General features: G+C 39.2%; 1 protein-coding gene across 1 annotated transcript in view; it reads left to right on the top strand.

Annotated features, from left to right (window-relative positions):
• Positions 1-27,869, top strand: part of THSD7B (thrombospondin type 1 domain containing 7B) — a 1,243,680-nt gene that overhangs the window by 617,412 nt on the left and 598,399 nt on the right. The window contains exon 8 of the mRNA XM_055572703.1: positions 16,632-16,787. Coding sequence (XP_055428678.1) covers positions 16,632-16,787 — 156 coding nt within the window. The remainder of the gene's footprint in view (positions 1-16,631; positions 16,788-27,869) is intronic.

The raw sequence follows: 27,869 nt of genomic DNA, 5'->3' as shown, positions 1-27,869 counted from the left end.
CCCATGAACAGAGGAGCTTAGAGGGCTACAGTCCATAGGGTTGACCAGTTGCAAAAAGTCAGATACAACTGAATCAGTTTAGTATGCACACACTCATGATAATAATATTTTTTATTAGCAGGGAGAGCATTACAAAATATAGTAAGTAGCTTTAAAAAGTAAACATAAAGGAAGTCTAAGAAACTAAAGACAATATATAAAACTTTGTGAGATAGTCCTATAAATTCTTAAGTTTTTTTGATAAAAAAGGCTTCTTAAGAATATTTGAAGTTCTTAAGTTATCTAGGCAATAATCATATAAATGGTAATGTTTATCTTTTCTCATTTGATATTTATAACTATTGTATCTTTTTAAGTTTTATTACACTGGCAAGGCAATCTATAGAGTTAGGTCATAAAATGTTAGCTGGTATCCCTGCCTTGTTTCTGACTTAAATATCTGGAGTTTTTCACTTATAAATATGATTTGGTCATGTTAAATGACATTTACTGAGTAAGAGAATTTGTTCTTTTATTTTGGGGGGAGTATTGGGGTATTTTTTATTAATGGCTATGAAATTTATATATAAATAGCATTTATATATTATATCATAATTATTATGCCATATTATATCAAGTATTATGTCACTGTAAATATATATACATATATATTTTTTTTTTCTGAGATGAATTTTTGTGTTTCTTCCTTCAAGCTGTTCTTGTAGTAAGTTAAATTAGCAGATATACCAATGTTGAACCATCCTTGCAATTTTAGGGAAAAACATTTCCTTTTTAAATTTTCAAATCTTTTAGTGTTTTAATGTGCTACTGAATTAAATTTGCAATATTTTAATATATTGTTGAGTTAAATTTGTAGTTCTTTGAACATAGTAGATTTCCATAATAGATGATTATCATTTTGATTTTTGCATATTTATTTATAAGTGCAATTTCATTTTATAAGAATGTTTTTTCTTCTGATGTCCTCTAGCATCAGGTTACAAAATACCAACTGTGATCAGTTACATGGTGAGGGTGGAAATCTAATATAGAGTAGAGCAAATAACATTGGAGTGTTAAGAAGCCCAGGCTTGTATCCCACAAAAACTGACTTGCTGTCCCTGATCTTTTTTCTTCTGGGAATACCTGCCCCTGTACAACAAGTACTAGGCCCATGATTGCCTAATTACATACCTGTTGTTTAAGAGTGCTTAGTTTTTATATGTAAATCTAGTTCATTTGTTCAGGTTATAAGGTCAACGAGATATGGGATGATATGGCCTCTTCTCCAGCACTTTGTACCAGTGCCTAGAAAAAGGGCTGGGTATTAGTAACTGTTGCCTTGGAGAATCAGGCAGTGGGATGGGGAGGGGGATTTAGTGGTTTTCCATTTTATTGCAATTTCAGCTCAATTGTTTTGTCTTATTTGACAGTGATTTGTGTTTAGCAGGTCCTTTCTGCTTCCAGAATATTTCCTTTAGTGATGAATGTAGCCTTTCCTTTTAACATGACACTGCTTATTGCTAAGAGGTTACAAAAGGTAAATGGCCTCGTGTACACTTTCACACTACTTCTATTTAAATTTTTGGACTTTGGAATCATTAGCGAAAAATATAACATTCTGACTTTTGATGAATGTCTCTATTAACCACATTTTTTGTTCTAGCCATGTTTCACTCCATGCCTTAGTATCTTAACACTAAAAAACTACATTAGCTAATCTCAGACCCTAAGACTCGGTTACTGATTACTTCTTTCATCTACTGTGGTTTTACAGTGAATGGGGTATGGTAAGGCTAATCAAGGAAATTAAAAAAAAAATCTAGAGGCAGCATAAATAAGTCAACTAAGTAGCAAGACAGAACTCTAGGTTGATACTTACACAATCTGTTGATCTTGGACAAGTTATAAAACCACTATAGACCTTGATTTTCTCATTTTTAGAAATAAGGTATTATATAAGACACTACTTGAGTTTGAGTAAACTCTGGGAGTTGGTGATGGACAGGGAGGCCTGGCATGCTGCAATTCTTGGGGTTGCAAAGAGTCGGACATGAGTGAGCGACTGAACTGAACTGAACTGAACTGAAGATCTCTTCCATTACAAGATTCCATGAGGGAGCTTATCTCAGAGGGGAAAGACATTTCAAGTAGATTGCCATTTTCTTTAAATTCTGGCTGGTTACTTTATGAGACATAAAACTTTCTCAGACCATACAAGCATCAACTCAAGAGTAGGATTGCTAAGTTTCTTTTTTTCTAAAACGGTAGCAGTGTATATCTGGTTTTGATCATTACAAACTGACAAAATAACTTCAGATGAAAGGTGTCATATATAATTAATTAGTTAGCAAGCCATGTTAAGTAAAGAGGACAAAATTGGTTGTGGCCTGGTGGCCTGCAGGATGTGGTCCTGTATTTGTTCGCAGCATAAGACATATGTTAGAGAGCAGGAGTGGTGATGGTAGAAGTCTCTGTAAAGCTTAGATTCTGCTTGACTTGAGAGGATGCAAGATGGTTCTGGTTGGTAACCATTTGGTCCTCAGATGAGGTGACTCATCATTCTCTGTAAGGCCCATAGGGAGTCCTGAAGGCTGACTTTCATATTAAATTGCTTTCTCTACTTTAAAGATCTCTAGCTGCCAAAGGTCTGAACATTTTCTGACCAGTCATGCTTACGGTTCTTTCAGGGTCCCCTCCACCAAAAAGTATAACCATGATAAACATGTCTTACCTTTGATCTTTACCAGACTGAACAAAACAGTGTTTTTGTTAGAGAGACTCAATTTAGATACACAAACATTAGAAAAAAATCAATTGTTGCATGCAGTGGCATCTCATTTTATGGTATAAAAAATCTATATTACTTTGGAAAATTCAGTTCCCTTTCCCTTTTAAAAATAGGTAGGAACACTTTCAGATTTAATATTTATTTGTATTTAAATAGCCTATGGATACATCCATACTGCTTTAATATAAAATCATCTATTTTTTAATTAAATAATTATTTCAACAAAACAATGTGTTGCTTTTTCTCTCAAATTAAGACTTCATAGAAAAGAGCTATAATATTTTAAAATATAAATCACTGTCCTTGACATTGTAACCTGTTTTGCTCTGATGATATATTTAAATGTACACAACATTAGAATAGGCAACTTCTCAGGGAAGATTTTTAACAACTTGATTACTGTTTAAATAAAAGACAAAATTTATAAAATTCTACAGCCTTTCAGCTGTTTTAAATGTCTATATTCTCTGCATGTATCAGTATTCTACCAGAGAATGGCTTATCCTATTGATTAATAATATGTTATCTTATTAATGTATTATCTCCTGATTATTGCAAAAAATTAGCATGTAGATTCCAAATTCAAGCAAAATGCAGGTATTGAGGAGCACTGGAGTCAAATTAAAAAAGATAGATTCCAATATACAGCCATAAAAAAATGCACTGGACCCAAGAATTTCAGAGCTTTGAGCTGGAACAGCCTAACATGGTAAAAACAGGGCAAATCAGAATCACACTGGCTGGGTTCAGGGCTTGCCTCTACTTTTGCTAATTATAGAAGCTTGGGCAGAGTTTTAAGGTTTCAGTTGTCTCAGTGGAAACTGGAGACACTGGTAGTACTTGCTGCATGGAATGTTTTGCTAATACACTCAGAATATACTTGTGTATTGCTCAGCCTACAAACTCAAGTTCAATATATGGTCTAGTCCATGCATTCCCAAAGGGGATGATATTGCCCCCAAGGGGACACAAATGGTTCTTGGGATGAAAAAAATTTTATTATGTATAAAGTCTGCTGCTGCTGCTAAGTCGCTTCAGTCATGTCCAACTCTGTGCGACCCCAGAGATGGCAGCCCACCAGGCTCCCCCGTCCCTGGGATTTTCCAGGCAAGAACACTGGCGTGGGTTGCCATTTCCTTCCCCAATGCATGAAAGTGAAAAGTGAAAGTGAAGTCACTCAGTCGTGTCTGACTCCTAGTGACCCCATGGACTGCAGCCTACCAGCCTACCAGGCTCCTCCATCCATGGGATTTTCCAGGCAAGAGTACTAGAGTGGGGTGCCATTGCCTTCTCCGATATAAAGTCTACATGTATCTATATATGGGCTTCACAGATGGCAAAGTGGTAAAGAATCCACCTGCCAATGCCAGGGACATGAGTTTGATCCCTGGGTCAGGAAGATCCCCTGGAATAGAAAATGGTAACCCACTCCTGTATTCTTGCCTGGAAAATTCCATGGACAGAGAAGCCTGGTGGGCTGCAGTCTGTGGGGTCACAAAGAGTCATAAGCCACATGTATCTATATATAACCAATTTAGACAGCATATTTGTGTTGTGAAAATGTCATAGGGGATGGAAGGACAATTAGGGAAACAATGTTTACAGAAGCTCACAGGGAGGAGATAATATAACAAAGGTGAGAAACATTAGAGAGTCTATTTTGTTGTTCAATCATTAAGTTATGTCCAACTCTTTGCAATGCCATGGACTGTAGCCTAACTGGGCTCCTCTGTCCATAGTGATTTCTAACCGAAAATACTAGAGTGGGTTGCCATTTCCTTCTCCAGAGGATCTTTCCAGATCAAGGATCAAACCCCTGTCTCCTTCACTGTCAGGGGAATTCTTTACCACTGAGCCACCAGGAAAGCCCATAGTCTGTTTTACAGAAGTTCAGTTGCTAAACAATTTGCCCAATTTACACAGGCAATGGTAGACTTCCAATTTAATGGATTTTAATGATAGTGTTTGGCCAGCTGGCTTTTCAAAAATCATACTCCAGAAGTTATTCAGGGCATTGACTTTCCAACCTGCTAATCATAAAGAGTTTCAAAGATTGAAGTTCTAACTATTCTCTCTGTTTCCCTCTTCCCAGTTCTGACCCAATTCTTCTGAGTTGGGTCTCCCTTTGATCCCATTGGTTTAGTCAGGTTGGAAGCTACTACTTTTTAACATTGGCCTTGACATAGTGAAGAGCTTACAAGGTAGGACTTATAATATAAAAATAGGAGGAAGAGAGGAAAAGAGGTTTCATCAAATTTTGTAGTGCAGAATTTTTGGTTTGTAATTTTTGTGTTTCTCATAAAAATACCTAATGCTGTTTCTCAGATGAAAGAATGAACTATTCTGCATTTAAGAATTTATTAGATGGTGTCTCATTCCTATCACTACTTTGGGACCTAGTGAATCCCACGAGCCTTCCTTTGAAGTCAAATTAACTTATTCAGTCTAAAAGGATTTGCATATTTAAAGCAGCATATGCTAACAAGGTACAGTGAGCCCTTTCTTTAAAAATAAGATGGTATGCATATTTATTTTAGAGAGCGATAGTTTTTTCTTGGTGCTCTAAAATCATTATCACATATTTCCCTACTGGTTTTTTGGTCCCTTGGAAGTGGCTTTAAGCTTTGGAGTTTGCAATGTTCTTCTTGGAGGACTGGGTCATCTCAGAGAGTATGGATTTCCTCTTCTTACCATTATTAAAAATTTCTGTTTAGTTGTTCCCAAGTTGAAACATCTGTGTTCGAAATTCATACATGTGAAGACCTGTCTTAATGATGGACTCACTGGGGCATCCTGTGGTTGGTACCGAAGCCTTAGAGACCTAGGTCTGCTTTCTTTAGCCATCTCTGATCTTTCTTACCATATCTCACTGTTCCCTGCTCCTGCTCTCTCACATACTCTTAATCGCAGTCATTAAAAAAAAAAAAACACAAAAACAAAACCTTATTCTGCACTTCCCTGGTGATCCTGTGGTGAAGACTCCACCCTTCCAATGCAGGGGAAACAAGTTTGATCCCTGCTTAGGGAAGTTCCACATGCCTCAGGGGGTGGCCAAAAATAAAATAATTAACTTAAGAAGTATATCTTTCCAATTCTTGCCCAATGAACTTAGAAACATTCTTCTGTTACTTGTATTTTTCCTCAGTTGAGGTATTAGATATAGTTGTTAAGGAAAAAGACTAGTGCTAGTCATGCTAGGTACCCAGTGGAGGGTGAGCTTTACACCTACTTGCCTTCCTTTCCAGGTTCCAACCTGCCTTAAAGGCTCCTTTGGTCCTTTGCTCTTTAGGAAAATCTTGGTGGCGGTGGGAGGGAGTGGGTCTTATGGTGAACTCATTATAATCCCTTGGGAATGGCTCTAAACTTAAATTTTATGATGAAAATAGTCATTCTACTCAAATTTCATTCTCTTCATCAACCCATTAGTAATAATTTTAAGTACCTTTCAGAGTCACATCAAAAATACTCAACTAGATCCTTAATTTCCTTTAACAACACTTACTTTTCTGAGTTTTGGCCTTTACTACTCATATTTTTTTATAACTATTTAAAAAAATTTTTATTTCAGCTTAAGAATTTCCTTAGGGAATTCCTTGGTGGCTTTGTGGTTGTCCAGTTGCTCAGTCATGTCCAACTCTTTGCCAACCTTCCCTGGCCTTCACCATCTCCTGGAGCTCAAACTCATGTCCATTGAGTCAGTAATGCCATCCAAACATCTCATCCTCTGTCATCCCCTTCTCCTCCTGCCTTCAATATTCCCCAACATCAGGATCTGTTCCAATGAATTGACTCTTCGTATCAGGTGGCCAAAGTATTGGAGCTTCAGCTTCAGCATCAGGCCTTCCAATGAAATTCAGGATTGATTTCCTTTAGGATTGACTGGTTTGATCTCCTTGCAGTCCAGAGGACTCTCAAGAGTCTTCCCCAACACCACAGTTCAAAAGCATCAATTCTTCTGTGCTCAGCCTTCTTTATGGTCCTACTTGCATGTCCATACATGACTACTGGAAAAACCATAGCTCTGACTATACAGACCTTTGTTGGCAAAGTAATGTCTCTGCTTTTCAGTATGCTGTCTAGGTTGGTCATAGCTTTTCTTCCAAAAAGCAAGCATCTTTTAATTTCCATTTCCATTTTCCCTGGTGGCCTGGTGGTTGGGATTTTGGGCTTTCACTTCCATGACCCAGGTTCAGTCACTGGTCAGGAAACAGATTGCCAAGCCATATGGCACAGTCAAAAAAGCAAAAAGAATTTTTTTAAGGGGGCGAAACATCTACTTTTGCTTTGTTGACTATTCCAAAACCTTTGACTGTGGATCACAACAAACTGTGGAAAATTCTTAAAGAGATGGGAATATCATACTACCCCACCTGCCTCCTGAGAAATCTGTATGCAGGTTAAGAAGCAACAGTTAGAACTGGACATGGAACAACAGACTGGTTCCAAATCAGGAAAGAAGTACATCAAGGCTGTATATTGTCACCTGCTTGTTTAACTTATATGCAAAGTACATCATGCGAAATGCTGGACTGGATGAAGCAGAAGCTGAAATCAATATTTCTTGGAGAAATATCAATAACCTCAGATACATAGATGACACCACCATTATGGCAGAAATTGAAGAAGAATTAAAGAGCCTCTTGATGAAAGTGAAAGAGAAGAGTGAAAAAGTTGGCTTAAAATTCAACATTCAGAAAACTAAGATCATGGCATCCGGTCCCATCACTTCATGGCAAATAGATGGGGAAACAATGGAAACAGTGAGTTTATTTTTGGGGGGCTCCAAAATCACTGTAGATGGTAAATGCAGCCATGAAATTAAAAGATTCTTGCTCCTTGGAAGAAAAGCTATGACCAACCTAGACAGCATATTAAAAATTAGAGACATTACTTTGCCAACAAAAGTCTGTCTAGTGAAAGCTGTGGTTTTTCCAGTGGTCATGTGTGGATGTAAGTTGGACCATAAAGAAAGCTGAGCACCAAAGAATTGATGCTTTTGAACTGTGGTGTTGGAGAAGACTCTTGAGAGTCCCTTGGACTAGAAGGACATCAAACCAGTCAATCCTAAAGGAAATCAGTTCTGAATATTCATTGGAAGGACTGATGCTGAAGCTGAAACTCCAATTCTTTGGCCACCTGATGTGAAGAACTGACTCATTGGAAAAGACCCTGATGCTGGGAAAGATTGAAGGCTGGAGGAGAAGGGGATGACAGAGGATGAGATGGTTGGATGGCATCACTGACGTGATGGACATGAGTTTGAGTAGGTTCCAGGAGTTGGTGATGGACAGCAAGCCTGGCATGCTGCAGTGCGTGGGGTTGCAAAGAGTTGGACATGAATGACTGAACTGAACTGAAAGTGTTCACTTATTTATTTTGCGACTATTAATGCTACAGTTGCTCATTTCTATCATAACTTTTATTGCCAATATAAAATCATACTATAGCATAGTGTTAAAGGGTATTGGCTTTTAAGGATCCTGCACCAGGATTGTCATTTATTGCTTTTGGCATGCTCAGCAATAATTTGTCCTCAGTTATTTCATCTATAAAATGGGAATAATGATTTTACTTATCTTGCAGTGATTTTGATGAATGAATGAGAAATTGCATTTAAGTGCTTCATGCAGTATTTTGGGACAGGTTGATTAGTAATATGCATTAGCTATTAATTCTATCATTAATCAGTGAAATACACATTTGCAGTCATTCATGGGAAAACTGACTCTCATTTTTTTAATGTATTCATTTATTTTATCTTTTTAAAGATTCTGTATTGTATGTACTTATTAAATGTGAGAAATTACTATATAGGATGCTAATCTTCTTTGAGAAAAATCGCAAAGCTTAGTGTTTTTTGTTTGCTTGGGTTTGTTTTTTGTTTTTTCAGCCATACATATACAGGCATCATTCTCCCCCAAACTCCCTTCCTACCCAGGCTAAAACTGACTCTCATTTTAATCTTGTTATTGTTTCTATTGCAAAATGAATTCCAGGTTGCAAAGTGCTGAGAAGAAGAGTGTGTGAGCTGAGTCACTTCAGTTGTGTCCAACTCTTTGTTACCCTGTGTAGCCCACCAGACTCCTCTGTTCATGGGATCCTTGCTCTAAAACCTCTTTAAAAGCTGTGCTTCCCTGGTGCTGCACATATCTATCCTTGATAGCTTGGAAGATGATTCTTTCTCTTACCTGCCTCTCTACCTTTTTACTTTTTCTCTTTGCCTGACCACTTCTCTACATTCTCTTATTTCCTTTCCATTCTCTCTCAACAATAATGGTATTTTTAACTCTGTAAAATGTAAAAGACACCATTTAGGTCAGCTGTTATTCTTTTCACCCTCTCTATACCTTTGTTTTAGCTCTGAGTTAAGAATCTGGGAAATGATCACACCAAAATCCTCAAAAGAGGAACAGAGAAGAAACCACAGAAATATGTGACTATAGGGTTGAAAACTCCTGTATTTCTTCCTTAATTTCATAATTGTTGGATATTGATCTAATTACTTCTAAAACTGCATACATATTCTGTATTCATTTTTATTCTGAATATTGTTTTCAATCTTTACTTAATCGTGTTGTTACTCTGTAACATTAAAATCGCTAGTCAGTAGTCATTTTCCAATTTGCTATGTGAAATGAAGGAAATTTGGAGAATTTTTTGACATGTGGCCAAATTTCACATAATTATTTTTAATTGCAGGAATTATTTTTAGATATTATATTTATTGTACATACACACGCAATCCTCCTGCCAAACTGAATTGCACAGTACTTTGCCAAGAGTCACAATATGGCTAAAATTAGGCTTTATTAGATATAATAGGATGAGATGTGATTTAATTCTTTAAGGTCCCTATAAGTGCTAGAAGACATATTTGCTTTAATCCTACCCACTAAGTTAAAAGAATGATACATTATTTTGCAAATCCCAGTGGTAAAGGCAATTGAAATAATACATGAAGCTTCTTGAAGGAAAATAGCTTTCTGGTTAAAATTGTAATTTTATTTGTCTTTTCTCTTCAACTGTTTGAGTCCTTCAGTTTGTAGAAGAAGTCTATTTATTTTAGCAGTAAGGTCGATTGAATTTCTGCCAAGGCAGTGTACTCCCCTAAATGAATATGTCAGAGGGAATATTGTTTCTCAAAAGTCATTTAGAAAGCAGGATTTTTACATAAGTAGGCCCTTTCATTAGTTTTGAATTAAATCTGAGCAATTGCTGCGTATATTGTGGTGCTTTCCTAGACATCTTGTGGAATGTGGGGTCCTGAATATTGAGTGAGAATTCCCATTGGGGTTGACAGGGCCTACATTTGATTCAGAAAATTGAAACAAATATAACATTTCTGTCTAAGTTTTTTGTGAAGGCTGATGTCTTTCTGCAAATCAAATATCTTATGTAAAATAAGCTGACTGTAGAGTGTAGGGGTACTCAGGTACTCCTAAGATAGAAAACAGGGAAAATCATCAAGGTTTTAAGAGTTCTCAGGAAATAGCATCTTTATTTTCTTTTCTTCTCTACCTCCCTGAAAATATTGGAAAAAAATAATAATCAGTATCTTTGACTAATTTCTCACCCATGATCAAGATCTTTCTTTCTGTTCAGAGGGAAAGCTGAGTTCCATTATGCCACAGCAGAATTGCCTCAAACATATCCTAAGTTTTTAAAGACTGACTTGATGTTTTATCCAGTAATAGACATTAAAAAAAAAATTGAATCCTGTGATAACATTTTTACATTAAGCAAACATTCCTCATTTTTAAAAAATAAACTACAGAGGTGTACCTAGTTATTAAGTATAATTAACTAATTATCATGATGATGATGCCATTTTATCTAATTTCTTTTTGAGGCATTAAATGGCATTGAAATTTAGATCTTAAAAAATGACCAGCAGTAGGGGTGGGGGATAATATACTCTAATTGAATCTTTGCCAATTTATTTCTGTGTTGATTAGAGCTTGATTTAGTTTCAAAGAATGAAACGTGAAGGTACTCATTTTTCTTTACAGTGGTGGTCACATGCTAATGATTACAACAGGCATTTTTCTTCTTAGTTACAAATCATTTCAATTGAATTTGTATGTTCATGTAAGATCACTTTGTGATTAAGGAAAAGTATGACCTTTGTACATTTATGGAATTAGAACAGTTTTTTTTCTTTAATATTAAATATAGCAGCTACCCAGAATATTTGCTCCCCTTTGTTAATTAGCATTCTGTTCATGGAGTAATTCATTATTTAAGGTTACTTTGCAATCATTAGTAGCAGACTTGCACATTTTTTGTAAGGCAGGTCAATTTAATAATTTTCTTATTGCAAATGAAAAATTCCAGGTTAGGCACCAAAATATTCAAAGCATTAATGACTACTGCATATGTACAATCACTTATACTGTACTGTATTCCCTAGCATTTAAAAAGCTTCTGCTATGTAGTGATCTCAGTTGATATGAGTGAAGTTATTCTTTCTCTTTAACACTTTGTGGCCATGAGAAGTCTTTATAGGGACTAACATTGCTGTATACAAAACCTAAATATCCTATAAAACTTTGGGTAATTGTGAACCTAGTCAGGCAATTGGTCAACACAAGAGTGGCAGAAGATGTCAAGGTGACATGGCCAAAGGCAGCTGGAGAAAGCAGGGCCAGCACAGACCTTCACTGAATAGGTACACTGATCACATCAGGGATCCACTGCATTAGAGCAGATAGAGTTAGCAAATAGAAATAAAGTTGTTTCAGTCAGTCTGTCTAAAGAAAGGACTTCGGGTGACTAAAAAAGCAAGGACTTCAGGTGACTTTTCTTCCCACAAACATCATGACTGGAGTTTGGTCAAGAAGAATTGAGGGCTCATATAAAGCAACACGGTTAGGGCATTATGTGGATGGACCTTGAGAGTTTCATACAGAGTGAAGTAGGTCAGAAAGAGAAAAATGAATATCATATATTATCACATATATGTGGAATCCAGAAAAATGATAGAGATGATCTTACTTACAAAGCAGAAATAGAGACACATATGTAGAGAACAATAGGGAAGAGAGGTGGGATAAATGGGGAGATTGGGATTTACACATATACATTATTTATACTACGTCAAAAATGGGTAACTAATGAGAATGTACTGTGTAGCACGGAGAACTCTTATTTAATGCACTGTAGTGACCAGAATGGTAAGGAAGTCCAAAAGTGAGGGGTCATATGTATATGTATGGCTGATTCATTGTGCTGCACAGTATACATTATTATAATACAGCATTGTAAAGCAACTGTTTTTTGTTTGTTTTGTTCAGTTGCTTAGTCATATCTCTTAGAGACCCCATGGACTGTAGCACACCAGCCTTCCCTGTCCTGCACCATCTCTCGGAGCTTGCTCAAACTCATGTCCATTGAATTGGTGATGCCCTCCGACCATCTCATCCTCTGTCATCCCCTTCTCCTCCTGCCTTCAGTCTTTCCCAGAAACAGGGTCTTTTCTGATGAGTCAGTTCTTTGCATCAGGTTGCCAAAGTATTGGAGCTTTGGCTTCAGCATCAATCTTTCCAATGAATATTCAGTGTTGATTTCCTTTAGGAATGACTGGTTTGATCTCCTTGCAGTCCAAGGGGCTTTCAAGAGTCTTCTTCAATACCACAGTTCAAAAGCATCAATTCTTCCACACTCAGCTTTCCTAATGGTCCAACTCTCACATCTATACATGACTATTGGAAAAACCACAGCTTTGACTAGATGGATCTTTGTTGGCAAAGTTAAACCACCTCCTACAGCATGAATGCTACAAATAAAAGAATAGTTGTTTAAAGTGAGCAGATTTTTGGTCTCATTACCTTCTGCTTAGTTGGGGAGATCTGGGATGGGGCTTAAAGTGGTTTTGAAGTAGCAATGAAGTAGGAACAGAATTTGGACTTTGTTTAAAGGATTAAACTGAGCCTTCAACTTTGGTAGATATCTTTGATCTGTTGTGTCACTGGTTGCCTCCACTGAGGTCACTATAATTCATAAACAAAATAACCTCAGTCCAGAAGACCTCATCTGTTCTGTCGGTTGCCCTCTTCCATTGAAGCAATGCCAAGAGGGACACATGGAAATGAATCAGCCACCTGGGACAAGGCTCAGGTCTTACTCTGCCTTGGACTTACTGAATGAACTTGGAGAAACTACCTAAGGTCTTTGGAGTACGGCTTTTCAGTGAAATTGATGAATTAAACTAAATTAGCTCTAAAGCTCCCTTCTAGCTCTACAAGTCAATAGGCGTAGCAATATCCTGTGTTCACTATTCTCAAGGAGATGATTACCTAAGTGTTCTGAAGCTGGTAAGTGCTTTGTGACTTACTCATGATTTATTTCTAGAGAAAATGTCTCCCGGGGGGCTGAAATAGAGAAAGGTTGACTGAAATCCATTGATTCAATGCCTAAATGAAGCATTTTAGACATGTCTCTGAGACTGGAAGAATTTGATATGGATTAAGATCAATTGTCTTTCAAAGCAGCAGGTGCTGAAGCTGCGTGCATGCTCTGACAAATGGCCTCACTCATACTCCTGAGCCCCCAGTTATGCCACTGAGTAGCCTCCAGGGAAATGCCCCCATTCCTCACCAGCATACCATGTCTCTCCTTACTTTCCATTAGCCCTTATGTCCAACAGTCAATTGACTGACAGTTAAGTGTTAATCAAAAGGGACCTTAGAGGACTTAACCTCTCACCTCCTCAAAATCATCAATAGCCCTCCAAAATAAGCCAAAGAAACATAATATCTGTAAAAGCATTGTCCTTGACATATGCAGCTTCAGGACAAGTTCCGCAGTTTCTTTCTAACTACACTGCCAATCCCAAAGCTTAACTGCCTTCTGGACAGTTAAGCTATTCTGGAGCTTCTAAAGAGATTTAGTGCAGATCTACTCAGAGCCTGGGGATTGCACTGGTGGATTGGCCAGTTTCAACTACAGGACCCAACATCAAGTTCAGTGACTGTGGTAAGAAGTGTCTGCTGAGTCATGGAGCTGAGAGTTTGGGGCATCTTTTAAGCACTGATCATCAGATCTTCAAGGTCTAACTGGTGTTACAGGGAGACAGCCATGGTAAATAGAAGCAGCAGTAAAGCATATCCAGTCTTGTTGAGGCTCATGGACTCATGAACATTTAATATCAGTTCACATTGGAAAATGGGCTCCCTGAGGACAGGGACCTTGTCTGTTTCACTCACTAATCTGGCTTCAGCATCTAAAAGAACCTCACACCTTCAGTGTTAACTCATGGAAGTACTTAGCTGTGTAGTTTGAATGTCTGATGATGAGGCCACCTTGTGCAGTGGTCCACAGCACAGATTCTGGGGCCAGACCATTTTGTTCCAAATTCTGGCTCCACTGCTCACTGATTGGGAATGTGAGCAAGTGAGTAAATCATGTCTCAATTTACCTGTTTTAAATTAGGACTAATAATAATACACATCTCAAAGTTATGCAGGTTAAATGAATTGATGTTTATAACCAGTACCTGGCATGCACTGTAAATTTTTATTAAACAGCTAGATTAATCAGTTTACACTCTCCACTTCATTTTCCATCATTGATTTAGGTTTTGGTTTGGGAATTAAAGTTTGAGTTTATGAGAATACATGCTAACCAAACATGGGGCTGGGCCCAGATACACTTCTGTCTTAAGACCTCTGGCTGTGCACCTTTCCATTTATGCAATGCTCCGAAGCATCTCTTTCCAACACTTCTGTTAAAATGCGGTTTGACTTACCCTTCTTGACTTAGAGTTCCTTCAAAGCAGACAGCCTCCAATAGGGCATGATTTAGACGGGTGCTCAGTAGTTTTGGAATGAATGTGTGATGCACTCAGTGAATGGTTGCCTTGTGATTATTTTACTCTTGGACAAGGAGTTACAGACTTCTGCCTCATCTCTCAGATTCTTCTTTACCTGCGTGCAGTCCATCAGTGTCATATATGCATCCATAGTTCTGGTTACCCCATCCTCCCCACCCAGCTGTTCTCTTTAGCCCAGTCTCTGAACATCAACACTCCTCAGCCTCAGGAAAACCTTTTACTCTCCCCCAATATCTGTTCTCTCTTCCTTTGTTTATCTTTTCCACATGGCTTGCAAGCTTTGACATTTACATTAGCAATCTTGCTTTTGCCGCTCTGTGCTGCTGCTGCTAAGTTGCTTCAGTCGTGTCCAACTCTGTGCGACCCCAGAGATGGCAGCCCACCAGGCTCCCCCATCCCTGGGATTCTCCAGGCAAGAACACTGGAGTGGGTTGCCATTTCCTTCTCCAATGCGTGAAAGTGAAATGTGAAAGTAAAGTCACTCAGTTGTGTCCAACTCCTAGCGACCCCATGGACTGCAGCCTACCAGGCTCCTCCGTCCATGGGATTTTCCAGGCAAGAGTACTGGAATGGGGTGCCATTGCCCGCCCCTCTCTAAGTCAGGTCAAATCCTTTTGATAAACTAAAAGAATTCTAAAACTTAAAGTGATAAACTCACTTGCTCACATTCCTAATCAGTGAGCAGTGAAGCTAAAAAAATTAGTTGCAGACAAACATTATAATTTTCCTTGGCAACCTTTTGTTTTTCCCATTTACTCTCATAAACACCTCAAGCCCCTCCATTGTTCACTAGGGACACTTCTTTTCCAATGGGTTAGCACATCTCAGAGATAGTATTTTTTGCTTTTGCTTTTGCTTTGGTTTACATTCAAAGTTCTGCTGGTCAGAGCTGTGATTTTTTGCCATCTCTATCTGAATCTTATGTAAAGAGTGAGGAAGCAAAATAGATCAGGTGGTTTACCACCCTATTGTCTCATACCAGTCTCCATCTTTGAAGTATTTCTGATCTGTTTAACTGGAGAGAAGTGCTATATAGGAAATATTTCAACCATAGTACAAGGCAATCTGTAAGATAAAACCATCTGATCTTAAACCATTGGCTCACAAACTGAATTGCTCTAAAACTTGCTTATGTGGGATCACACTGTGCAAGTGTAGCTATGCATTTGGGTGTTCTTTTATTGGGTCATTTTGGAGTATTGCTATCCATGCTCCTAATACATTATAATCTCCATATGGATCAGGATCCTATCTTCTTCATCTGTGTATTTCCATGGTTCCCAGAATGGGTCTGCCTAGAGAGGACACTTGACAAGCACCACCACTGGACGGATGGGTACTGCCTCCCACAGTGACCCAGTTCTGGGCATTCTCTGGGTGCAGGAGCACATCAGGAAGAACCGGAAGTTTCCTAGTTGGCATTCCCTGTGGCTCCTCAGGCACTCCTTGTGCCTCTGGGTTGCTTCACTAATGAAACTGACTTCCAGGGGCTAATTCTGAAGTCACAGATCCTGATTTTTCTTTTTATTCTAAGAGCCATTTTTCTTCTGTGTCTTCAAGAGCTCCACCACTCCGGGGAGTAATAGCAGTAGATTGGTTATGCTAAACACCCCACCTCGGGGTTTGATTTTGAATTTTTCACAGCAACTCAGTCATTTGTATAGTTGAGATAGACTCATCTTGAAGCTTCACAGAGCCACGTAATTTTTTTTTAAATTCATAACTCTAGATAATTTGTACCTAAATTGCTAGTCCTCTCTTGGATTTCTTGGATTCCCAGGGAATACTTTGTCAAACAGAAAACTTAAATGCATGCCCTTTGTCACTGTCTTTTCTTGCCTTTCCTCACCCCAAATGCTAATAATGTAGAGCTAAGTAGCACATATTGGAAGAGTGTTGATATTTTGTTTGCATATAAACTGTGTAACCACAAAGCTGATGTGAGCAAGGCAGGTACACAAATAAAGACAGGGAAAATTCTAGGGATGTTCAGAGAATGTGACTCCGGCCATTCTTTTCTCATCCATGCAGTCTCTAGACCTGTGGCAAAGACATTATGTTTGGGACCTGCCCCTTCAGCCTCTCAGCTCTGCAATATCCCTTGCTCTACAGACTGTATAATGTCTTCCTGGTCCGCCTGGGGCCTGTGTGTCCATGAAAACTGCCGTGATCCTCAGGGGAGAAAAGGTGAGTGCCTTGTTTACATGTGCTTCAATTCCTCAATGCACACAGATTTATTCTGGTCGCTGAAAAGCTCCTTAAGTTTGCTTAGGACAATATTTGTCTATAAAATGTAGATAACTAGCTCTGACAGCATTCAGTTATTAAGCAGACATTGGGGATACTTCTTTGGAGCAGAGTGTCCCACTTTAGTTGACCTTTTAATTAGGCTTATAGCTGATAAAGTGATTATTATGCAAAAATGATGTAACTTAACTCTGCGAGACATTTGGTGCTGACCAAAACACCTAAAGGGCATTTAGTTCACACCAAAATGTCCTTGATAGTTTCTCCTGTCCAAAACATCCATCAGCATACTTGGTCCATGTTGCCTAGGTTTGGTTGGGAATAAATTTCAAGGACCTTTTGCCTTGCACCAAATGTCTTATGGATATTTTGGGCCAAAGCAGATATTTGCTAACCATAATGTAATGTTTTTAACATATAATGTTTATACTACAGAAATTAGACATGGCTTCTGTAATCACATCAACAAGCAACTGTTTTGTATATATTTTTTATTTTTAGATTTCCAAAGGCTGAATCACATGCTCAACTTGATGTTATGGTTCAAATTTTCATGAAGGGCACTTATTGTTGTTTCCTTTTTTGATGTTGTCCTCAAGCTTAAACGAAATCTTCAAACTTTGTGTCCTTGTTTAACTGTGTAGGTCTTGGCAATCTTGTTTTCTTTTGTTTGCTGTTATATACACATCTGCATCTTCAAACATTCATCTTTGGTGACATCTTTTATTGACCTTTCAGTTTGTATTGATATCATGCTCTCTTCAATGGCAGTGCTAGAAAGAAATATTACGTTTAGTAAGAGAAATGAGATCCAAGGGCATTCTACAAGTTTGTTGTGCTTAGCACTAGTGTGTTAAGCACTAATTCCTCCAGTTTTCCTATGCAAAGAAAAACTAATGTGGCCAAGTGCATGATGCTACAGAACTGATGCCATCAGCTTAATTCTTTGTCCGTTTGAAAACCCACATTTCAGCACTCCCCAGAGGGCTCACAGGCATACATGGGCATATCTAGGAAAATGAGGAGATATTGATTAAAGGGTACAAACTTCCAGTTATAAAATAAGTACTATTTGAGGATCTAATGTCCAGTATGATTTACTGTAGTTAACAGCAGTATATTATGTACTTATGTTCCTAAGTGAGTAAATCTTAAAAATACCCACCATACATATACACGTAAGGAAATTTTTATTTTAGGTAATGAATAATGTAGAAAGAAGTATCTTCCTTAATAATTTCAGGGATTCCTGGAGTTGAATCTCATTGGCTGCTTTGTGTCATGTGCTCCTCTCTGACCCAAATACTCTGACTGCAGGATGTAGGACTGACCCAGTCAGGTCCTGAGCATGTGGCCACCACTGCAGGGATAACTCCACCCAAGTTTCACAGATAGAGTAAGAGAGGGACAACTCCCTTAAGGAAATTTGAGGTCCTGATACTGCAAGAAGGTAGAGCCAATGCAGGGGTCAAACTTAACAGATGTTTATTAACTGCTTTCTGCCCTTTGTTCTGGCCCATAGAGTCTCTGTAACAATTCAGAAAATACTTGTTTTTCCAATTGTATGTTGCTATTTTGTTCACTTGAGCCAAATTTTCATAAAACCCTTTGTGAAAAACCACACTTTCAACCTTTATTTCAGTTTTCCTTTTCTGCATAACTCAGAACAGGTCTATGGAACTCATCTGGAGAACTCAAAATATTCCCGCTCTTTCTTTCATTCACCCCATTTGCCCAAGATGCTTTTATGCCGGACATCTTCAACGCTGGCTTCTGTCCCTCTCTTGTGTAAGTCAGCCCTGACAAAGGCACTGTGGTGCAGTGTTTGTCGGACATCACCTGCTGAGGTTAAATTGTGTTCTCCAGAAAGACATGTTCAGTACCAACCCCTGGACATGTGAACATGCCCTTATTTAGAAATAGGGTTATTGGAGAAGTAATCACGTTGAAATGAGGTCATATTAGATTAAGGTAGGCCCTATTCTAATGACTGATATCCTTATACAAAGAGGAAAATCTGGACACACAGCTACACTCAGAGCAGAGTGCTGAAAAAAAAGACACTGAAAATGCAAAGAGAAGGTCACATGAAGACAGAGACAGACATTAGAGTCAGGCCTGTACCAGCCAAGGATTGCTGGTAATTACTAGAAGCTGAGAGGTGTATACACAGTCTTTCCCTGGAGCATGGCTTCAGTCTTTCCCAGAGGGAGCATGGCTCTACTGACACCTGGATTTGGGGCTTCTAGTCTCCAGAACTGTCAGGCAAATTGATGTTGTTTTATGTTATTCAGTTTATGGTATTTTATTTTGGTCATCCTCGGCAACTTTCATACTTCCCAACTTTGTGTCAGCATTTAGGCTCAGCGAGGATCCAACACTTCCTAAAATGCCAAGACCAGAGTGTACAGAAATAAATAAAGTATCCTAAGTCCTATAGTGACTTAATAATGGCCAAGCCAGGGCCAACATGCTTAGTCCAGTGTTCCTTCTAACACTGGTTTCCTTAGTGATTTTTCTCATAAGTATAAAGAAGTTTGGATCAAGACAGAAGTCCAATACTGAGCTTAGAAGAAGCCCTCTGCCCATGGGAACCACTGGCTTGGGTATGAATCACTGTGCTGATGAAGGAGATACGGTGAGGCATGGGGTTCAGTTTAGCTTCAGTGTGTCATCTTTAGAGAGAAAGGAAGAGTAGATTGCAGTTGTATGATAAGGGGAGGGTGTTCCAAGAACAGCTTGAGAGCACCAGCTAACTGGGATGTGCGTTTTTTGCCTTCGTCAATATATTTTTCAAAGACAAGCTCAGCCTTTGGGACTGAAGGTAAGCACAGAGACAGAAAAACTTCTTACCTGAAGGTGGTAGTGTCATCAGCCACCTGCAGAGTATGGAGGCATGTTGGAGTTGATGAGAATTACTGAGGCTAAGTGACCTGCTCTAGGAACTAAGTAATCATAGCCAGGAGAGAGTATAAGCCTCGGTGATTGTCATTCGAGTCTCAGAATGTGCTCTTTCATAAATGTTTCACCAGAGCAGAGATAATTTTGGTTTTTAAGATCTTGCTAAAACCTTCCAGGACCACCTGCCTATCATCCCTCTTGGGAAGAATAACAAATAGAGTTTTCCCTCCAGGGAAATGATTCTCTGCCTAAAAGGAATCCAAGCGTGTTATGATAAGGCTAAGTTATCTTGTTATTTCTACCAAGTCATCGTGAGCATGAGTTCTGGGATCCTCTCAGTCTCAGTGTGTCCTGTGGTCCTGCCATGGTTTCTGCCAGAGTCTTTGATAGGCACATACTAAATGCAGTTGAGAATTCCACAGAGGCTAGAATACAGAGCTAATGCATTAAACATGACACAACTCTAGGATGTAAACTGAACTGCTTAGTTTCGTATTTGAATTGCCTACCCCAAAGAAATACAGTGAACCTCCTCACAGCAATCTGGGATAGTCATACTTTCTTAGATATTTTATACCCCTTTTTTTGTGTGGATGGTAGAAGATTTGAGGAGAAAAAAACAACCACACCCACCAGTGCAAGACATAAATGTGTGATGTTGGAGGTTATGATTTTTTCTTCTCACTTGTCTTTTTTCCAATCACATGCTATTGCTTTGGTTTGCTTCCTGTGTTCACGTTAAAAAAAAAAAAAAGTAGTAAAGGATGGGGAAGCAGGAATGATTTATTATCTAATAGAAGAAATTAGTTATTATAGAAATTATCTTCACGTGGCTGTTATTCTTAGGCCGACATCCTTCAATCAGGAATCTTCTGAGGTTTGTGGCTGTCAGCTGTTCAAAGTACATTAGAAAACCTGCCATTGTACACAGCCTTCACGCCTTCCATCAGCTCTGTGACAGGCAGACAAGGGGAACAGTGCTTGGCAGGCCAGTGCTTGTCAAGTGAAGCTAAAATGACTTTCAGAGGAATTTAAATTGGATCCGGTTTTATCATTCATTGCTTTATCTTTGATATTCTCCCAGAGAGTTATAATTAGAGATATATGAAAGAGAAATAACCTGAAAAACTTGCTGATTGGTGAACTCCATAGGTATAATGCATTTTTAAAAATTATTTTTGATACATGGACATATATGACATCCTTGTCCTTTTACAGACACATTCTAGAAAGGCAACCTTGTGTACAGAAGTTTTTGTAAAGAGGAATTTGATGGAGGCTTCCTGATATGGTCTTACAATAGGGAATGCTTATGAGGTAGGACTCCAGAGAATCCTAAAGTAGCCCTTACCCCCACCCCTATTATAACACCTTGTTGTTTTTCAGTTGCTAAGTCACGTCTGACTCTTTGTGACTCCGTGAACTGCAAGACACCAGGCTCCTCCCAAAGTTTGCTCAAATTCATGTCCATTGAATCGGTGATGCCATCCAACCATTTCATCCTCTGCTGTCCACTTCTCCTTTTGCCTTTTCAGTCTTTCCTAGCATCAGGGTCTTTTCCAGTGAGTTAGGTCTTCGCATCAGGTGGCCAAAGTGTTGGAGCTTCTGGATCAGTCTTTCCAATGAATATTCAGGGTTGGTTTTTTTTAGGATTGACTGGCACCTAACGGTCTAAAAATCCCCATAGGAAAAGACACTATGAAACAGAACCTGTGACCATCTTTATGAATACAGTCTTTTATGCTCTCAGACAAATCAATTTAGATAATATGCTAAAGTAGGGAAATGCTGACATGTTTCAGATCTTATGTAACAATGATGGAAAAAATTTTCATTTCCATCTGTGCCTCCTAGAAAGTTCCACCATTATGAGAAGTCTGTGAAATAAGTTTGCTTTGTTACAGATTAAATGTAAGATATATTTTTTTCTCTTTCCTTTTTTCCATGTTTGTGTGTGTTGGAGCTTGTAGGCGGCTGTGCCTATTTCTCATTCTGAACATTGAGGGTTCTCATGCTCATGATCTTTGGCTTCTTATTCTCTGTATTCATAACAGGGTGTCAACTTATAACGATACTATAAAATGCAACACTTGCAGAAATGGTAGCTGATAAGAGCTGGAATCAAAGATTCAATCTGCTCAGGTTCTTTGACTCAGAGTTGTTCCCCAGTGTCCAGGGCTGCAGAGTTCAGGAGCAAATGGAATGCTTAGAGAATAAACTTCTGTATTTCATCTTTGGTCAACCTGCTGGGTATTGCTTCAAGCCTGTCCTGGTGGAGTTAGTAGGGGACAAATGTTGGCCATGGTGGTTTCATAGAAGTTCACATGGACATTTTTGGACTATAAGCATGTGAAGATATAGGTCCTTACACCTGGATTGATCCTCCGGAACCTCCTTTAATTTTTCTATGGTTTCAATTAAAAAAAAACATTGACCTATCTTCTACCATTTGTGCTTCTTTCACTTTCTTGCCCCATCTCACAAATCATTCTTTTCTAATTTTCCTCAGTAGAATATGCACTAAAATATTAGATTACATACTAAATCCTTGGGTCCAAAGGGAAAAAAAAAAAAACCTCAAATATTAGTTTCACTAAAGGTGAACTTAAGCTCTGGTCAGAAAGTAATGATTAGAACTCTTTCTTGCTACCCAGCACCTAACATTCAGCTATCTAATCTGTACAACTTTATTTTAAGGAAATGATACATGGTAACTTTCATATTCACTGTTTGAAGTGGGGCTAGAACATGTCATAAAGTGCTGAATTGAATCCTTTCTTGTAAAGAGGTCACAGATCAAGAAGACCTCAGCTGGATTTCATACATATCCATTTTTTATTGAAGTGTAGTTGATTTGCTGTATTGTTCTAGTTTCAGGTATATAGCACAGCTTTACACATATACATATATATACAGTTAAGTGTATGTATATATATGCAGTTATATATGTATGTATATATGTGTGCATGTATATATTCTTCAGATTCTCTTCCTTTATAGGTACACAATAATTGCAAAATATTGAGTATAGTTCCCTATGCTATACAATAAGTCCTGTTGATTATCTGTTTTATATATAGTATTATGTATACATTAATCCTAGCCTAATTTATCCTTATACATATCCATTTAATCAGCAATGTGCCATAGGAGAAGTAATAAGGTATCATCTAGTCTTAATTTTCACATGTGTAAATGAGAATAGTAACTAATGACATAGTTTAGGGGATTCATTGATTTTGAGTAATAGAACTTAAGTGGCTTGGTGTAGGGTAGACGCTTAGTTAACATATGTGCTCTTTGCCTTCTTGGACTGTATGCTCTGTGAAAAGTGGGTTTGTGTTTTCTGTTCCTCCTGTGACTACCCATGGTATATTACTCTGATCTACATATGGCAATTAATATATATTGAATGATACTCTGTGATTAGTATGAAATTCAGCAAATGAAGGGAAGTGGTTGGCTGGCCCCAGCCACCGTGGACTTGGCAGTTGTGTATCTTTCAGAACAGAAGCTCCCCGGGGAAGCCCGACATCTGTTGCAGCCATGAACACCAATGTGTGATTAAAGCTAAGTGCTAACAAGAGAATCCAAGGTTTTTGTTTTATGCTGAGCTTGTGCTTTGATGTGAGCCTGGTTAGAGTCAGGACAAGGGCAACACAAATGAAAAAGTGAAAGAATTTATTGACTGAGGAGATATAATCTATAGATTTATGGTGAGATGGATGCAACTTGATTTATAGAGGAAAGCTGCACCTGCCCCTCAGTGGCGTTGAGCTCTGGGTAATAGGACAGCCAGCGTCCCCCTGTAAAGATGGCTAAGTTTCTGGGCCGATTGTCAAACATCATAAATCATGGAGACCCAGGCCGCGTCCTGCTCAAAGATATAAACTTAAAACAAGTGCAGGCATAAGACAATAAATAAGCAGCATGTGAGTCTTACGTGAAAGAACAGAGGTCATCCAAGTTGTATGGCAGGGAGGGCTCAGAGGTCATTGTAGGTTGATGCCCATCAAGTAGAGCTCAGTCCTGTGTGTTTCCTGCTGCTCTTCTCAGGGTGGCCTGGGAAGGGAGCTGACCTCTTCTGCAGGTTTTATTTTGACTAATTAATGACATAGGCTTGGAAGTATGAAGTGTGGTAGAAGCCATCTACTGCTTTAATTACCTCTGTCCATGCCTGGAGGATATGGTCTCTGATTGACTGAATGATGCCTCCCCACAGTTGGCCATTACACAAAGAGTCTAAGAGTCTTTTTTAAAGGGGGCTGATGGGTTAACCCTAGACAAAGAAAACAAATAAAGCCCTTAGGACTGTGTCTCTAAAACACTTACCCAACCCTGCAATATTCTAAGGGAGCTCGGCTCCCTCTTGTAGCCTAAAAACATGTGTCCATTTGTTCCACCCTCCTTGACTACTTTACAGGAGCCAGTCTTTTGCCAACTACATCTTGAGCTTTCTATCCTTCCTTGTGGGAAAATAGACACAGCCCTGGTAAACTGATGTACAACTGGCTTAGTTACTGCTCATGCACCCAAACTTGCCTTTCTCCCCTTCTCTTGTGGGAAGGGTTGTGGGGTATCACAGTCTTTGGCTCTGAGTTCAGTGTTCTCAGTTCTATCTTCCTAGCTAAGTCTATCTGCCTACCTATCTATCTTTTTATATCTTTACCTATCCCAAGAAATAATTGAATAATCATGTCTCAAGATGCTATTATGTAATAAGATTGGGTTTCATTTTTTTTGAAAGAGGAGTTAAATCTGTTGATTGAATTTGGACAATGAAAGGATGGACAGTAAAATATGAGATCCATGGGAGGTAAGCCTAGCTCTTTTTTTTAAACAACATATATTTATTGGCTTGTGCTGGTCTTAGTTGTAGCACGTGGGATCTTTGCTCTTTGTTGTGGCACACTGGACATTTAATTGCAGCATGTGGGATCTTTCAGTTGACGTGTGTGTGCACGAGTTCAATCACTAACTCATGTTGGACTCATTGCAACCTCATGGACTGTAGCCCACCAGGCTCCTCTGTCCACAGGACTTTTCAGGCAAGAACACTGGAGTGGATTGCCACTTCCTTCTCCAGGGGATCGTCCCGACCCAGGGATTGAACCCATGTCTCTTGTTTCTCCTATATTAGTAGGTGGATTCTTTACCCCTGGGTCACCGGGAAGCCCTCTTTAGTTGCAGCATGTGGGATCTAGTTCGCTGACCACTGATGGAACCTGGGCCCTTACACTGGGATTGTGGAGTCTTAGCCACTAGGCCACCAGGGAAGTCCTGGGCTTAACTTTTAGAAGTGATATATCCCGAAGGCCAGAAATGGAAAACTCAAAAACAAAAGGGTTGCATCTTGTTCTCTGTCACATTTTAAAACTTATGTGGCTTTTAAAAACATAAATTTGTTTCCATCATTTAAAAATAGATTTCATATGAAAACTGAACATAGCTTGGACTTCTGGCGTCTTAGAATCAGAAGATTTGACAACAGAAGGTTCACATTTTCTTGTGGTAACTGTCAGTGGAGCCTGGCTGATATCCGTACACTTTAAATTCAGCACACGTCCTCCATTTTACCACAGGCTTCACCACTTCCTACAGTCTTGTGGTTGACCCATATCCCTCCATTTGCATCTGATGAGTTTGTGACTCTGTAGGCTTGTAGCATGGAAAGTCCATTCACATCCTTATTATGGCATAACTTTGGTCCCTAGTTCCACAAAACATTTTTGAAAAACTGAGTAATTGTCCAGAGACCTATGTCTAGCCAGGGTGGGGCATGCAGCCCCAAATAGTCCTGCCTTCACAGGGCAGGCTGACCTGGAAATGTCAAGGAAGTGATGCAGGAAACTCTCAAGGTCTGAAACAGTGACCAGGAATGTGTCCAAATGTAGATGTATTTCACCTTCATACAGACTAATCAGATCAGATCAGTCGCTCAGTCGTGTCTGACTCTTTGCAACCCCATGATTCGCAGCACGCCAGGCCTCCCTGTCCCTCACCAACTCCCGGAGTTCACTCAGACTCACGTCCATCGAGTCTGTGATGCCATCCAGCCATCTCATCCTCTGTCGTCCCCTTCTCCTCCTGCCCCCAATCCCTCCCAGCATCAGAGTCTTTTCCAATGAGTCAATTCTTCTCATGAGGTGGCCAAAGTACTGGAGTTTCAGCTTTAGCATCATTCCTTCCAAAGAAATCCCAGGGCTGATCTCCTTCAGAATGGACTGGTTGGATCTCCTTGCAGTCCAAGGGACTCTCAAGAGTCTTCTCCAACACCACAGTTCAAAAGCATCAATTCTTCGGCGCTCAGCCTTCTTCACAGTCCAACTCTCACATCCATACATGACCACAGGAAAAACCATAGCCTTGAAAATGAACCTTTGTTGGCAAAGTAATGTCTCTGCTTTTGAATATGCTATCTAGGTTGGTCATAAATAAGAATGTGAAAAACAGTAACAAAAGAACATGGGGTTTATCTATGTTCAGGCTATTTCTCTGTTGTTGTGTAGTCACTAAATCCTGTCCAGCTCTTTTGTGACCCCATGGACTGTAGCCTGCTTGGCTCCTTTGTCCATAGGATTTCCCAGGCAAGAATACTGGAGTGGATTGTCACTTCCTTCTCTGGGGGATCTTCCCACCCAGCTATCAGGAGTCTGTGAGTCTTCATTTATTTGTACTGGTTTATTGATACCCTTGAACATTTGCTGCTTATTAGTGCATTTGATTCTGCCTGGCCTCTTCAACTCCTAGACTGTAAACTCTTGGAAGACAGATTTCCTGCTCTAGTTCTTTTCCCTTCTGTCTTTCGTTCTTCCCCTTATCTTCCAATTTCCCATAAAATAAAACACATTAAAAGAATATGTGGTTTTGATCTTTCAGTCAGTTCAGTCGATTATTCATGTCCAAATTTTTGCGACCCCATGGACTGCAGCATACCAGGCTTCCCTGTCCATCACTAACCCCTGGAGCTTGCTCAAACTCGTGTTTGTTGAGTTGGTGATGCCATCCAACCATCTCATTCTCTGTTGTCCCCTTTTATTCTTGCCTTCATTCTTTCCTAGCATCAGGATCTTTTCCAGTGAGTCAGTTCTTTGTATCAGGTGGCCAAAGTACTGGGGCTTCAGCATCAATCCTTCTAATGAAGCAGTTCAGTTAAGTTCACTTAGTCATGTCTGACTCTTTGTGATCCCATGGACTGCAGCACACCAGGCTTCCCTGTCCATCACCAACTCTTTCAGCTTGCTCAGACGCATGTCATTGAGTCAGTGATGCCATTCCAATGAATATTCAGGACTGATTTCCTTTAGGATTGACTTGTTTGGTCTCCCTGTAGTCCAAGGGACTCTCAACAGTCTTCTCCAATTTCACAGTTCAAAAGCATCAATTCTTTGGTGTTCACCTTTCTTTATGGTCCAACTCTCACATTCATACGTGACTACTGGAAAAACCATAGCTTTGACAAGACAGACCTTTGTTGGCAAAGTAAGGTCTCTGCTTTTTAATATGCTGTCTAGGTTGGTCATAGCTTTTCCTCCAAGGAGCCAAATGTCTTTTAATTTCATGGCTGCAGTCACCATCTGCAGTGATTTTGGACTCCAAGAAAATAAAATCTGCCACTGTTTCCATTGTTTCCCCATCTATTTGCAATGAGATGATGGGACCGGATGCCATGATCTTAGGTTTTTGAATGTTGAGTTTTATGCCAGCTTTCTCACTCTCTTTCATTTTCATCAAGAGGCTCTTCAGGTCCTCTTTGCTTTCTGCCATAAGGGTGGTATCGTCTTCCTATCTGAGATTATTGATATTTCCTCTGGCAATCTTGATTCCAGCTTGTGCTTCATCCAGCCCAGCATTTTGCATGATGTACTGTATATAAGGTGAATAAGCAGGTTGATTTATATGATTGATGTAATCTTTTCCTATATGGAACCAGTCTGTTGTTCCATGTCCAATTCTAACTGTTGCTTCTTGACCTGCATACAGATTTCTCAGGAGGCAGGTAAGTTGATCTGGTACACCCATCTCTTTAAGAATGTTCAACAGTTTGTTTTGATCCACACAGCCTTTGACTGTAGTCAATAAAGCAGAAGTAGAAGTTTTCCTGAAACTCTCTTGCTTTTT

This window comes from Bubalus kerabau, chromosome 3 (genome assembly GCF_029407905.1).
Source record: "Bubalus kerabau isolate K-KA32 ecotype Philippines breed swamp buffalo chromosome 3, PCC_UOA_SB_1v2, whole genome shotgun sequence".
Classification (NCBI taxonomy): Eukaryota; Metazoa; Chordata; class Mammalia; order Artiodactyla; family Bovidae; genus Bubalus; species Bubalus kerabau.
Note: the sequence above shows the minus strand (reverse complement) of the source record. Positions and strands in the feature narration are given on the sequence as shown.